The following is a 15,000-nucleotide window of genomic DNA, read 5'->3' on the forward strand; positions in this document are numbered from 1 at the left end:
TCCTCCCGACACGCTGCCTCCGTACGACACGCTGAGTCTCAGGCTCTGGGCCTGCTCCTCCCGACACGCTGCCTCCGTACGACACGCTGAGTCTCAGGCTCTGGGCCTGCTCCTCCCGACACGCTGCCTCCGTACGACGCGCTGAGTCTCAGGCCCTGAGCCTGCTCACCCCGACACGCTGCCTCCGTACGACACGCTGAGTCTCAGGCCCTGGGCCTGCTCCTCCCGACACGCTGCCTCCGTACGACGCGCTGAGTCTCAGGCCCTGGGCCTGCCCACCCCGACACGCTGCCCCCGTACGACACGCTGAGTCTCAGGCCCTGGGCCTGCTCCTCCCGACACGCTGCCTCCGTACGACGCGCTGAGTCTCAGGCCCTGAGCCTGCTCACCCCGACACGCTGCCTCCGTACGACACGCTGAGTCTCAGGCTCTGGGCCTGCTCCTCCCGACACGCTGCCTCCGTACGACACGCTGAGTCTCAGGCCCTGGGCCTGCTCACCCCGACACGCTGCCTCCGTACGACACGCTGAGTCTCAGGCCCTGGGCCTGCTCCTCCCGACACGCGGCCTCCGTACGACACGCTGAGTCTCAGGCCCTGGGCCTGCTCCTCCCGACACGCTGCCCCCGTACGACACGCTGAGTCTCCTCCCGACACGCTGCCTCCGTACGACATGCTGAGTCTCAGGCCCTGGGCCTGCTCCTCCCGACACGCTGCCCCCGTACGACACGCTGAGTCTCAGGCCCTGAGCCTGCTCCTCCCGACACGCTGCCCCCGTACGACACGCTGAGTCTCAGGCCCTGGGCCTGCTCCTCTCGACACGCGGCCTCCGTACGACACGCTGAGTCTCAGGCCCTGGGCCTGCTCCTCCCGACACGCTGCCCCCGTACGACACGCTGAGTCTCCTCCCGACACGCTGCCTCCGTACGACACGCTGAGTCTCAGGCCCTGGGCCTGCTCCTCCCGACACGCTGCCCCCGTACGACACGCTGAGTCTCAGGCCCTGGGCCTGGTCACCCCGACACGCTGCCTCCGTACGACGCGCTGAGTCTCAGGCCCTGAGCCTGCTCACCCCGACACGCTGCCTCCGTACGACACGCTGAGTCTCAGGCCCTGGGCCTGCTCCTCCCGACACGCTGCCCCCGTACGACACGCTGAGTCTCAGGCCCTGAGCCTGCTCCTCCCGACACGCTGCCCCCGTACGACACGCTGAGTCTCAGGCCCTGGGCCTGCTCACCCCGACACGCTGCCTCCGTACGACACGCTGAGTCTCAGGCTCTGGGCCTGCTCCTCCCGACACGCTGCCTCCGTACGACACGCTGCCTCCGTACGACACGCTGAGTCTCAGGCCCTGGGCCTGCTCACCCCGACACGCTGCCTCCGTACGACACGCTGAGTCTCAGGCCCTGGGCCTGCTCCTCCTGACACGCTGCCCCCGTACGACGCGCTGAGTCTCCTCCCGACACGCTGCCTCCGTACGACACGCTGAGTCTCAGGCTCTGGGCCTGCTCACCCCGACACGCTGCCTCCGTACGACACGCTGAGTCTCAGGCTCTGGGCCTGCTCCTCCCGACACGCTGCCCCCGTACGACGCGCTGAGTCTCAGGCACTGGGCCTGCTCACCCCGACACGCGGCCTGCGCCTGGCTGGCCAGAGCATCGGCGTTTTTAAAGGGTTCTGGACGAGCCCAATCACAGGGAGTGGTTAACAAGAAGAGCTCAAAACGGCAGGCAAATCTCAAGAAAGAAAAACGAGCAAATCAGGGAAAGAAAATGGCAAAAAAAACTGTATTTTTAAAGAGAATACAACCTCTTATCGAGTCCTGGGGTATAGACTACAAGCCTCAGAAAAATGTTTGCTCTCAGCAATGCTTTTCATCCACAGACTTTATCAGTCTGAGAAAAGGTTTTTGAAACCCTAGAAGAGGTGGCATACTGTCTTTGCCATTTCTTATTTTTTATATATTTGGGGTGAGAAAGGACTTTTCAAAATGATGATCCAGTCCACACCCAAGCGTTAGAATCCACGGTGTAGACCTCAACCTCTTCTTCGTGCAAGCCTAGTGACATGGGTTCTGTACAGCAAGACACAAACCAGCCTAGTGTAAGCATGTAAGTCTTAGCAGAATAACTGCTTCTCTGGTCAGGTTCTTTCCCCGTTGAAGAGACACAGTGGGTTAAGTCGCAAGACACATTATGGACCCACAATGCTCACAGTTGCTAAAACAATTAGGAAGATATTTCCTATTTGCGTGCAGTTGCAAAGGTGAGGAACAAGTCATGCCATGTTTGTGTGCACATACTGTGGAGGAGATTAATCAAGAGAGCGCTGATGATCGTGTTTCACTGTGAACCTTGACCACCCACCGAGCGGTCTGTCTGTGCGCATAAACCAAGAACATAATCAGTCCAGTTCTTTAACCTTTATTTCACAAACCCATCGCGAGACGAAGGGTTTTTACGAGGGTGACCTGTAGCCTAGCGGCTAAGGTGCTTGACTGCACCCAGAAGGTTGGTGGTTCTAATCCCGGTGTAGCCACAGTAAGATCCGCACAGCTGTTGGGCCCTTGAGCGAGGCCCTTAACCCTGCATCGCTCCAGGGGAGATTGGCCACCGCTTGGTCTCATCAACTGTACGTCACTTTGGATAAATGTGCCCTGCGATGGACTGGCGACCTGTCCAGGGTGTATTCCTGCCTTTCGCCCAATGTATGATGGGATAGGCTCCAGCCCCCCTGCGACCCTGTTTAGGATAAGCGGGTTAAGATAATGGATGGATGGATGGATGGATGGATGTCGATAAATAACGACATTATTATTGTATTAAAATATATAACCACATATAATCAATTAACAGATCCAGCCTATCAGAAACATTTAAACTCCTCCTGTATGGTATATTTCTCTCCCCACATCCCACAAAAAAAATCTTCTTTTTCTTTTCCTTTTTTTAAAAAATTTGACCTCCTGCGCCTTTATAGTTTTAAAGATGTTTTTCCATTTGCCTGAGAATACCGCTTTGCTTCTTATCTGTCCGTTTTTCCCTGTAAGTGCGGGAATAAACACCTGCCGTCAGATTTCTCCTTAAATAGAGGTGGCCCGTCTCCCCATCATCGCTCCCCGTGTTTCCTGTCTCTCTCCGCTCTCGTCTGGCTGCTGAGTGCCCGTCTGATTCGTTTTGTGAGAGATTTCTGCAGGAAGAGGACGAGGAGACGGTCAGGCTCGGAGCGGAGCGTGCCCGTGCATCTTCATTTCCACTGAGCGGAGGCCATTTGCATCTCTCTTTCTAAAGCATCGCTTTTTCTCCCCTGATTTAGATTTTTTATTTTACTTTGCACTTGACTTTCCGTTTCCCGACTTCTTCTTTTTTTCGCTGTAGATTTCTCGTGGTGATTTTGCTCTGATATGAAAAGGTGCGGTGTGGCCCAGTTTATATATTTCTGCCGGATGGTTTTTGGGTACGTATGGAACAAAGGAGCCAGGCATATGCTGGGGCTATAAGCAGAAGTTAAACATGCTTTGAGTGGGAAGTGTTTCATATGCTGCATCAGCAAAACCTGGAGAGAGGTAGAGAGATAGGGGGAGAGGGAGGGAGGGAGAGAGGTAGGGAGAGGGAGGGAGGGAGAGAGGTAGGGAGAGAGAGGGAGGGACGGAGAGATGGAGAGATGGAGAGTGAGATGGTCGCGCCCGCTGACCCTTGACCTCTTCATCTCTCTCTCAGACCCTCTCTTGCAGCCGCGGCTGAAGGGGTTCTTCGCGCTGGTTTCCCCAAAGCCGCACGGGAACGCGTCTCCCCCTGACGGGCCTCCAGAGACGCCCGTAACGAGGGGCACGCAGAGGCGTTCCGGGCGGAGCGGGGGGAGATGGGATTCGGCGTTCCGGGCTCTGAAATGGGAGCGGCGTGTTTATTCCCCGGAGTCTCCCTCTCCCTGTGGAAGAGACAAAACAAGATTTATTTTGTCTGGACCCAGATTAAATCCCCGACGTGTTGGTTCCTGTACTTCAGTACTGTACACAATACTGCAGGCTCACCTGGAGAGGAGGAGGGATTCACTTACACACACACACTCACACACTCACACACACACTCACACACTCACACACACACTTACACACACTCACACACACACTCACACTCACACTCACACACACACACACTCACACACACTCACACACACACTCACACACACACTCACACACACACTCACACACACTCACACACACACTCACACACTCACACGCACACTTACACTCACACACACTCACGCACTCACACTCACACACACACTCACACACTCACACACACTCGCACACACTCACACACACTCACACACACACTCACACTCACACTCACACTCACACACACTCACACACACACTCACACAGACTCACACAGACTCACACTCACACACACCGCACACACTCACACACACTCACACACACACTCACACTCACTCACACACTCACACACACACTCACACTCACGTACACAAATAAACAGACACACACACACACGCATACACAGACAGACAGACACCCACACTCCCATCGTGTGACCTCATCGCTGAGTGAGTCACGCATGAATTAATGAATTCGTTCCATGATTAATTTTCATCTACGGTTTTTCCGAGGCTTAATTATTAATGTGAGTTTTATGACTTAGGGGTGGATACCCTTGAACTGTGTAGATGGATGGCAGCGTTCGTCTTTATCCATCACAGAGAAGAGTCTCATCTCTGAGACCGCCATCTTTAAGAGCGCTCCTTCCGCTGGGAAGACTGAACTGGCCAGATCTCTGAAGAAAGATCTCACCAACCTGTGTGCGGTGCCTCTGCTAGTCACACTGTAGCACTGCGCTCTGCAAGAACCAAGACAGAAATCAATCTTAACAAGTATTTAAGTACTTTTATTGAGACTTAAAAACCTTATTTCCTTATTTTCCTTTACGTTTTTGCCAAATAAGACAGAAATATTGCCAAGGGGGTGAGATTGCTTTGACTCATTTCAAGATTTGCTAATGGGATAAGAGCTTGCTAATGGAAACTTCACTTGTAAAGCAAACAGTAACTTTAATCAAGCTAATATCTTCTGCTTGGGAGAAGAAAAATAAAAGATCTTAAATTTTATTCCAAGAATAAAACACTTGTTAAGACAGACATTTTTGCAGTGCGGTGACGTTGCGGTAAGGTTGTAGAGACATTGTGGTAACATAGCCGCAGAACAGGGTTGAAATAGTATTTGTTTTGTGTTTGCTTTAAGTATTTGAATCCAAAAATGAATACTATCCCTACACCCAAGTTGCTTTGCAGAGGCTGTTGGGGTTATATTGCGGTTACGTTGCAATCACTTTGCGGACATTCTGATAACGCAGCGTTGTTCCCCCCCCCTCTCCATCTGTGCTGGAATGTGATTGGTTACTGGCCGCGGGACTTCAAAGAGCCTCCACTGACCCGCCCCGCTGACCCCCGCACAATACCCCACAGCGCCAGAACCGCCAATTCAGCCGGCACCGCGGGCGGGGGAGGGGGGCGTGCGTGCTAAATGGATTGTGTTTTAGAACGGGGGCTCGCCCATTGTGACCGGGGTGGGGGTGAGACGGGGGTGCCGTCTTGTGAAAGCGCTGTTTGGGGGGCGGGGGGCGGTGGGGGTGAGACGGGGGGTGTCGTGTTGTGAAAGCGCTGTTTGGGGGGGGCTGCGGGCTCTTATGCGGGGATCAGTGTTCGGGGACAAAGCCGAGCTCCATTGAGAGTCCTGTCACATCTATCAGGGGTGGTGTGAATGGGAGGGGGCCCGGCGTGAATAGGGGGGCTCTGGTAAAGGACCGAGCCTGGTGGGGGGGGGCTGCTGAAGAAGAGGCTCTTTCAGACGGGGGGCCACGGAGACGGATGGTTACCCGCTCTTCTGGGGGCGGAGACACTGCACCTCAATCAGGGCAGGCATTGGAGGACAATGCGCTTATGCAAATCTTTATTAAAACATAGAGGAGGGTTGAGGCGTGTGTGTGAGAGTGTGTGAGAGTGTGTGAGAGTGTGTGAGAGTGTGTGAGAGTGTGTGAGAGTGTGTGAGAGTGTGTGTGAGTGTGTGAGTGTGTGAGTGTGTGAGTGTGTGAGTGTGTGTGAGTGTGTGTGAGTGTGTGTGAGTGTGTGTGAGTGTGTGTGAGTGTGTGTGAGTGTGTGTGAGAGTGTGTGAGAGTGTGTGAGTGTGTGTGAGTGTGTGTGAGTGTGTGTGAGTGTGAGTGAGTGTGAGTGAGTGTGAGTGAGTGTGAGTGAGTGTGAGTGAGTGTGAGTGAGTGTGAGTGAGTGTGAGTGAGTGAGTGTGAGTGAGTGTGAGTGAGTGTGAGTGAGTGTGAGTGAGTGTGAGTGAGTGTGAGAGAGTGAGAGTGTGTGTGAGTGTGTGAGAGCGCAGTGGGTGTTGCTCCATAAGAGGGTTAACACGTAGACCCTATCTGATTTGTGACAGTAATTCCAGTGTAAAGTTGTGTTTGGGGATTAGCACACAGACCAGGTGTTTGATCCCACACTGGGGTTAATCACCTCCACGGCCCCCCGCCTCCCGGGCGCTTTATTCCTGAGCCGGGCGGGGTGTCACACCTGCTTGTTTTCATTACAGACCCTGTCTGGAGGACGGGGGTCACACAGGGAGAGCCGCTGCTTCATCTCCATGAGACGCACTCCGATTCCCACAGATCTCACTTCAGTAACACAATCCTGGATACAGTAAATCCATTTATGCCAAAGACACGATCTCGTGATTGTGTTTGCGGATTATGTTTAACGGAGAGATTGTTCATGTTTTTTAAGAGCGGGGAGACTCTTAATCATGTGGTTTAAGAAATGGCTTTCTGTTGCCGGGGCTGACAGGAGCCCGAGAGAGACACATGACTGTAATCAGCTAATTGTGTTAAATGAAATTGCGGGGATGCGTCACACAGTACAGACTTGGGGTCTGGAGAAATCAGGCTGTGTGATTTATCGCTCCGGGTATACAGAGAAATTTCTACTGCTTTCCAGGAGCGGAAATCTCTACCTCCATGCGTTTCGGGGTGAAAATGCTGATTCTGGTTTTCCCCTTGTAAAGTTTCTCAGTCGACAACAACGGCTGATAAAAAAAAATAAAGCCAAGAAAAATCACCAAGGATGCAGATGCTTTTATGCAATTATGTTTCTGAGAAACGGTCCGGTTCCTGTTTTTGGTCTCAGTCTCGGGACTCGAGTACAGGCACCTGAAAGTCGTCTTAAGGGCTTAGCCCCCCCCTCACCGCCAGCGCCCCTATGCTTTTATCACGCCTGTCATGAGGGATTTATGCGCTCTAAGGGCTGAACTCCTGAGCTGCCACACACAGGAAGTGCGGTCTGTCACCCAACATACATACACCTCTTTCACAAACCGCCAATTACTGCCAGGAGTATACATCCTGGGACCCGCCACGGTTTTTTGCGTTGAATCCTTTTTCCTGATTTCCGCGGGTAAATGTGTGTGTGTGTGTGTGTGTGTGTGTGTGTGTCTGTGTGTCTGTGTGTGTGTCTGTGTGTGAGCGTGAGTGTGAGCGTGAGTGTGTGTGTGTGTGTGTGTGTGTGTTAGTGAGTGTGTGTGAGCATGTGTTAGTGTGTGAGTGTGTGTGAGCGTGTGTTAGTGTGTGAGTGTGTGTGAGCGTGTGTGTGTGAGTGAGAGTGTGTGTGAGCGTGTGTTAGTGTGTGAGTGTGTGTGTGTGTGTGTGTGTGTGAGTGAGAGTGTGTGTGAGCGTGTGTTAGTGTGTGAGTGTGTGTGTGTGTGTGAGTGAGAGTGTGTGTGTGTGTGAGCGTGTGTGTGTGAGTGAGAGTGTGTGTGAGCGTGTGTCAGTGTGTGAGTGTGTGTGAGCGTGTGTGAGTGTGTGTGTGTGCGTGTGTGTGCGTGCGTGTGTGTGCGTGTGAGTGTGTGTGTGTGTGTGTTAGTGAGTGTGTGTGAGCATGTGTTAGTGTGTGAGTGTGTGTGAGCGTGTGTGTGTGTGAGTGAGAGTGTGTGTGAGCGTGTGTCAGTGTGTGAGTGTGTGTGAGCGTGTGTGTGTGAGTGAGAGTGTGTGTGAGCGTGTGTTAGTGTGTGAGTGTGTGTGTGTGTGTTTGTGTGTGAGTGAGAGTGTGTGTGAGCGTGTGTTAGTGTGTGTGTGTGAGTGTGTGTGTGGGTGAGAGTGTGTGTTAGTGTGTGAGTGTGTGTGTGTTTACAGCGCTCTTTCACGTCTCTGATCCTCCCCCTGCTCTGTCAGAGCCTCATTGTCCGTGGCGATGTAAAGAGAGGGAGCCGTGGCTTAGCCCCCCCCCCCACAGACAGGATGCTAATGACCTGAGGGATGAGTCACCACTGAGGAATTCACCCCCCCAACACCCCCACACCCCCACACGGGGGGAGAGCTGAACAACCCCCCATCAGCTTGGCCTCTGCCACCTGAGGCTGGCACGGAGCGATGAGGCCGAGGGCAGCCGGGACTCCAGACAGACTTTAATCCACTCTCCTCCTGCAGAGGCTCTCAGGGCCCATGTGGAACCCGTCTCCCTTCACTTTCATTGTGGGGGGGGGGGGGGGGTGGGGGGGATGCTGTCCATCTCAGTGTGGCAGCGTGGGCAGCTGAAATAGAGCTTGGAGGCTTTGAGAGAGGTAGAGGAAGAGGAGGAGGTAGAGGAAGAGGAAGAGGTAGAGGAGGTTGAGGAAGAGCAGGAGGTAGAGGAAGAGGAGGAGGTAGAGGAGGAGGAGGAGGTAGAGGAAGAGGAGGAGGTAGAGGAGGTAGAGGAAGAGGAAGAGGAAGAGGTAGAGGAAGAGGAAGAGGTAGAGGAGGTTGAGGAAGAGCAGGAGGTAGAGGAGGAGGTAGAGGAGGTAGAGGAGGAGGAGGAGGAGGAGGTAGAGGAAGAGGAGGAGGTAGAGGAAGAGGAAGAGGTAGAGGAGGTTGAGGAAGAGCAGGAGGTAGAGGAGGTAGAGGAGGTAGAGGGGGAGGAGGAGGTAGAGGAGGAGGAGGAGGTAGAGGAAGAGGAGGTAGAGGAGGTAGAGGAGGAGGAGGAGGTAGAGGAGGAGGAGGAGGTAGAGGAGGAGGAGGTGAGGCTTTCATCCAGCTCTTTTCTTTGGCTCGGGTGTTGACCTCGCCATGTGTGCCAATTACACCCAATATAAATATGGTCCTGGCATGCCCGCTAATTGCCCAGGGCTTGTTTCCTCTCCGTGTTTGTGTTTCTGTGGGGGTTGGGGGTTAATTAAGCGCATTCGCTCAGCCTCTGTGCCCAAAGCCAGCGCCAAGCTTTCTACCCGTCGCTCGATGGTCACTTTGCAAAGCGGCGGTGGTGACTAATCTGTACATTGAACCTGTTGATTTGCCGCCTATTTCTGTTCCCACTGCACTGGGTTCCACCCCCTTGCACAGGCTAGAGTTAGTATGGTGGGTTCCCACTGTGGATGGAGCCGGAATGGCCGCCCCCTCTGTGACCGCTCAGCCGCTGAGCCGGAATGGCGGCCGTTCAGCCGTTAAGTCGGCAGTCGCTCAATAAGAAGGCGGCTCCCTGTCAGTTGGCCAAGCAGACATGTCCCTTTGAGAGAGAGGAGGTCAGGCCAAAAAGCACATCATTCTTACGGGCCTACCCGGCCGGAGAATTGAGTGAGAGAGAGAGAGAGAGAGAGAGAGAGAGAATGAGAGAGTTAGAACGTGAGGCAGAAAGAGAGGGAGGTTTGACGAGAGAAAGAAAGACTGAGGAGGACAGGTGGGCGGAGAGAAGAAAGGGAGGGAGGAGGGAGGGATGGAGGAAGAAAGGGAGAAGGCAGGCAGACGGAGTGTGAGAGAGAGAGAGAGAGGAGAGTCTCCTCACCGTGGCCTTGCCGCAGATAAAAGAAGGTGGAGGAGTTTTTCGGTCTCTCGGTGTTGCATCCATAATTAAACACAGGAGATGCTGCTCAGAGCCGGCGTAATTGGGGGGTGGGAGGGGCGGAGGGGCGTGAGGGTGTAGGGGCGTGGGGGGGGGGGGGGGGGTCTCTGCATTGCTGCACTTGGATGAGAAAGGGAGATTGCATTTACATGCAAATTACATTCCCTTCTCCCAACGGCCGCGTTACTTCACCCCAGGAACCCCGCGCCTCGCTTATCTCCACGTTAGCACGTTAGCGTGCGCGGTAAACAGCCGACGGTAATGTTTCACGCACTGATATCGCCGGGTGAGAGTGACACATGAACACGCCTGAGGGCTCAGAACATGTCGTTCTCAGCTTCGTGGCTTTCGGTCTTGTCTTGTATTGAGAAATAAGATGGAAATATTACCAATGTAATATAATCTCTTATAAGTTAGAATTTGTGACTCATTTCATGATTTACCAATGGGATAGATAAAAACTATTCACTTGTCAAGCAAACAGTAAACCTTAAGACAAGCTAATGTTTTCTACTTGAGAGATTCTTATTGTGAGACTATAAACACTCGTTGAGACGGACATTTGTCTCAGTGTGTCTGTGTCTGGTTAGTGTGTCCATGTCGGGTTAGTGTGTCTGTATTTGGTTAGTGTGTCCGTGTCTGGTTAGTGTGTCTGTGTCGGGTTAGTGTGTCTGTATTTGGTTAGTGTGTCCGTGTCTGGTTAGTGTGTCTGTATTTGGTTAGTGTGTCCGTGTCTGGTTAGTGTGTCTGTATTTGGTCAGTGTGTCTGTATTTGGTCAGTGTGTCCGTGTCTGGTCAGTGTGTCTGTATTTGGTTAGTGTGTCTGTGTCTGGTTAGTGTGTCCATGTTGGGTTAGTGTGTCTGTAATTGGTTAGTGTGTCCGTGTCTGGTTAGTGTGTCCGTGTCTGGTTAGTGTGTCTGTATTTGGTTAGTGTGTCCGTGTCTGGTTAGTGTGTTCGTGTCTGTATTTGGTCAGTGTGTCTGTATTTGGTTAGTGTGTCCGTGTCTGGTTAGTGTGTTCGTGTCTGTATTTGGTCAGTGTGTCTGTATTTGGTCAGTGTGTCTGTATTTGGTCAGTGTGTCTGTATTTGGTCAGTGTGTCCGTGTCTGGTGAGTGTGTCCGTGTCTGGTGAGTGTGTCCGTGTGGAGTTAGTGGGTGGAGGACAGGGGCAGGTTGAGGAATGTGGGTCTCACGGTTTGTTTTTGGTTTCCCAGGCGACGGAATGGGGCCCGGACGAGGACACCCGGAGGTCCTGTCAGAGCAAAGGCAAGACGGAGGTGAGCGGGAGGCATTCAGCGTCCGATTCTGCCCAAAACCCTCATTCTGCCGAACCCCGCTCCTTCGCCCCGTAAACGCCGGGCCACGCCCGCTCAGTGGCTGAAATGTGGGGGGCGGTAGAGCCTCATCTTTTCATACTATTAAAATATGCCCTTTCCCTTCAGATAAGAAAATTAGATTCTTTTCTTCCCCAATGATGATGAATGCGGCGACCATTTTGTTTCTTTTTTCTTCAATTGATTTTGATGCCATTTTAAAGCGCAACCAAAAAAAAAGCAATCACTTCTCTTTGAAACCTAGACAATACGTCTGCTTCAAGTTCCTTTTTTAAAGAAATATATAAATATAGTCTTGATTTGCCAATCACGATTAGAACATGTTTCCATATGGATTTGAGATAAAAGAAGAAAGAAGAATGAAAAGCTTGAGAAATGAGCGTATTTTTAAACGATTCCTTCACTTTTCCCCCGGCCGCTGACAGGTAACTAATTGTGTCAGCGGAGAGAAAGAGCTGGATCTTTACTTAGGCATTTAATATGATTCTCCACATCGTGCTGAACGGGCTGATGAGGATTTATGGCCTGTGTATTTAGCCCCAGAATCAACATCAGAATGGAGACCCAGCGCCCCCCCACGCCCGCCGTAAATCCCTCCGTGAGAAATATAGTCTGTCCCCCTTTAGCGCCGTGGGCAGGCAGGCGGGGGCTGTGGACTGTCCCTGCCCTCCCACTGGCCGCTCCGCCTGTAATGCCTGTGTGTTCTGCCCCCTGCAGGTGGAGTGCCAGAACTACATCCGTGTGCTGCTGGTCAACGGGAAGAGAGTGTTCACCTGCGGCACCAACGCCTTCCTGCCCGTCTGCACCACCCGACAGGTGAGAGGGGTCACACCACCCGACAGGTGAGAGGGGGGGGGCGGTGCTCATACAACCCGACAGGTGAGAGGGGTTACACCACCCAACAGGTGAGAGGGGTTACACCACCCAACAGGAGAGAGGGGAGGGGGGGGGGGGGTCATACAACCCGACAGGTGAGAGGGGTTACACCACCCAACAGGTTAGAGGGGTTACACCACCCAACAGGTGAGAGGGGCGGGGGTCATACAACCCGACAGGTGAGAGGGGTTACACCACCCAACAGGTGAGAGGGGCGGGGGGGGGGGGGGGGGGGGGTTGATTGATGTATAGGAAAGGGGAGGAGTCTCCATACGCCACCACCACCACCCCGACAGACCCCCAGAAGTCAGTGTGCCAACATTCCACTAACCTGTGTTTCCTGGACAACAAGTTCATAAATACGCCCAGCCTGCCAAGACACCACCCCCCTCAGATCAACATGCACCCCACTCTCAACAAGTGGTCTTAAAAAACCCCGGAAAACAACTATTTATGAATAATTAGTAAAAGATTAAATAGTTGAGTAGCCCCCAGCCCTGCCCTGGTCTGCAGTATCCAATCACGCGTCAGGGGAGACTCCTGTCCGGCGGACAGCCTCTAATTCAAACAGAATCTGGATGAGAATTCGGCGCTTCGAGCGGCTTCTGGAATAACTACTTCTGCCGCTGATTCCGCCGGAAAAGGTGGTTAAAAGTTATCGCTTTGCGCTTATCGCAGCACTTTTAAATCAATGGAAAGCGAATCCTCTCCGTTAGCAATTTTTGGCTTGTGGGATAATGTAATTATCGCTGATAAAATCTCATGATACAGCCGTTTAGTAACCTTTCCCCCGCCTCTGGAGCTGGCTCTGGGAGCGAGCGAGCGTCTCTCCTCTCGACTCTATAACTGTCCTCTTTTAACGGAACGGCCCGGCCAAAAAACATCAGTTTCTCCTCACAGGCAGTTTGAGTTTGACTTTTCTTGGCGAAGGCGGAGGCATTGATCCCAGAAAGCCCTTTTGGGCTCCGTGGCGCAAGGCTCTTCTGATGTGCTCTCCCGCCGTGTCGTTCTCCGTCTCAAACACCACGTTCCCTGCTCCCCTGTCAGACTGCACTACACTACACTACACTACACTACATTACACTACACTACACTAAACTACACTACATTACACTACATTACACTACATTACACTACATTACAGTACACTACATTACACTACACTACATTACACTACACTACATTACACTACATTACACTACACTGCACTGCACTACACTACACTACACTACATTACATTACATTACATTACATTACATTACATTACATTACATTACACTACACTACACTACACTACACTACATTACGGGGTGGCCTGTAGTATAGTGGTTAAGGTAAATGACTGGGACACGCAAGGTCGGTGGTTCTAATCCCGGTGTAGCCACAATAAGATCCGCACAGCCATTGGGCCCTTGAGCAAGGCCCTCAAACCTGCATTGCTCCAGGGGAAGATTGTCTCCTGCTTAGCCTATCAACTGTACGTCGCTCTGGATAAGAGCGTCTGCCAAATGCCAATAATGTAATTACATTACATTACATTACATTACATTACTCTACACTACATTACATTACATTACATTACATTACAAGGCCTTTAGCAGATGCTCTTATCCAGAGCGACGTACAACGAAGTGCAGATCAAGTGTGAAGAGGACCCTAGAGGACAGCACGGTTCCGAGTCCTAGCGTGACCATACAGATACAATCGGAGCCCTTGTAGAATACATCAACTTACAAACTAGCATACCATGGTTGGCTGCTAGAATACCCCGAGTACAACAATACAACAGCTAATACAAAACAACACTACCTATATATGACTATATAAGTGCCATTATAGTCTGTGGCATATACAAGGCATATAGAAGGTACCCCCACCTCCATCTCACCTGCGATTCTGAGCCCGAGTTTAGAAAAACCCATCAGCTTAACCTGGTGTCGGAAACCACTGTCGATCTTATCAAAATGTGCAGCCAGGAATTTTGACCCCAACATGGAAGTTTCACCACATTAGTGAAGATGCCTAAAGCGATGTTTCCTGCTGTACTCTGAGCGTTAATGCATGCGAGTGTGTGGGCACAGGGTGTATATTTTTAAAACGATTTGTTGCAGAGTTTTTATGTTCTGGAAAGCACTGCTGTGTTGCGATCTACATCCACTCTGCTGCGGGCTGGGTTCAGTCAGGAATAATGGAATTCAAGCACCGTGCCGTTATACTGGATGAATTCATATGCATATCGATGTAATGTTTGTCTTTGAGATGTACTGTATTTAGCAATATTCATTTTCTGCATGATACGGTATATTTAAACAAATGTACTTTTAGGAGATGTTCGAAGGGTGTAGAATATGTTTTCCAATATCTGGCATATTGACATTTCACATTTACAGTATGCATCGGGGCTTTTACGAACGAATATATTTTGTGGACAGATTTGGAAAATCTGATGGTGTGTCTGATACTGTTCTGACCTAAAACCTTGTCTCCCCCCTCCCTCCCTCCCACACACACACACCCCTCCCCCCCTCAGATCGGGAACATGAGCAGGGTGCTGGACCGGGTGAATGGTGTGGCCCGCTGCCCCTACGACCCGCGGCACAACTCCACCGCCGTGGTGACGGAGCGGGGCGAGCTCTACGCCGCGACGGTCATCGACTTCTCGGGTCGCGACCCCGTCATCTACCGCAGCCTGGGCAACATGCCGCCCCTGCGCACCGCCCAGTACAACTCCAAGTGGCTCAACGGTACCGGCCTCTCTCCATACATATCCCAGATCCATAGGAACCTCTCACCACAGATATCCCAGATCCAAAGGAACCTCTCACCATAGATATCCCAGATCCATAGCAACCTCTCACCATAGATATCCCAGATCCATAGCAACCTCTCACCATAGATATCCCAGATCCATAGCA

General features: G+C 52.0%; 1 protein-coding gene across 1 annotated transcript in view; it reads left to right on the forward strand.

Moving 5' to 3' along the window:
- sema5ba (sema domain, seven thrombospondin repeats (type 1 and type 1-like), transmembrane domain (TM) and short cytoplasmic domain, (semaphorin) 5Ba) overlaps window positions 1-15,000 on the forward strand; it is a 163,560-nt gene that overhangs the window by 89,896 nt on the left and 58,664 nt on the right. Inside the window, 3 exon segments of the mRNA XM_061234919.1 lie at window positions 11,090-11,152; window positions 11,927-12,025; window positions 14,616-14,829. Of these exon segments, the coding sequence (XP_061090903.1) occupies window positions 11,090-11,152; window positions 11,927-12,025; window positions 14,616-14,829 (376 nt within the window).

Source organism: Conger conger, chromosome 3 (assembly GCF_963514075.1).
Source record: "Conger conger chromosome 3, fConCon1.1, whole genome shotgun sequence".
NCBI lineage: Eukaryota > Metazoa > Chordata > Actinopteri > Anguilliformes > Congridae > Conger > Conger conger.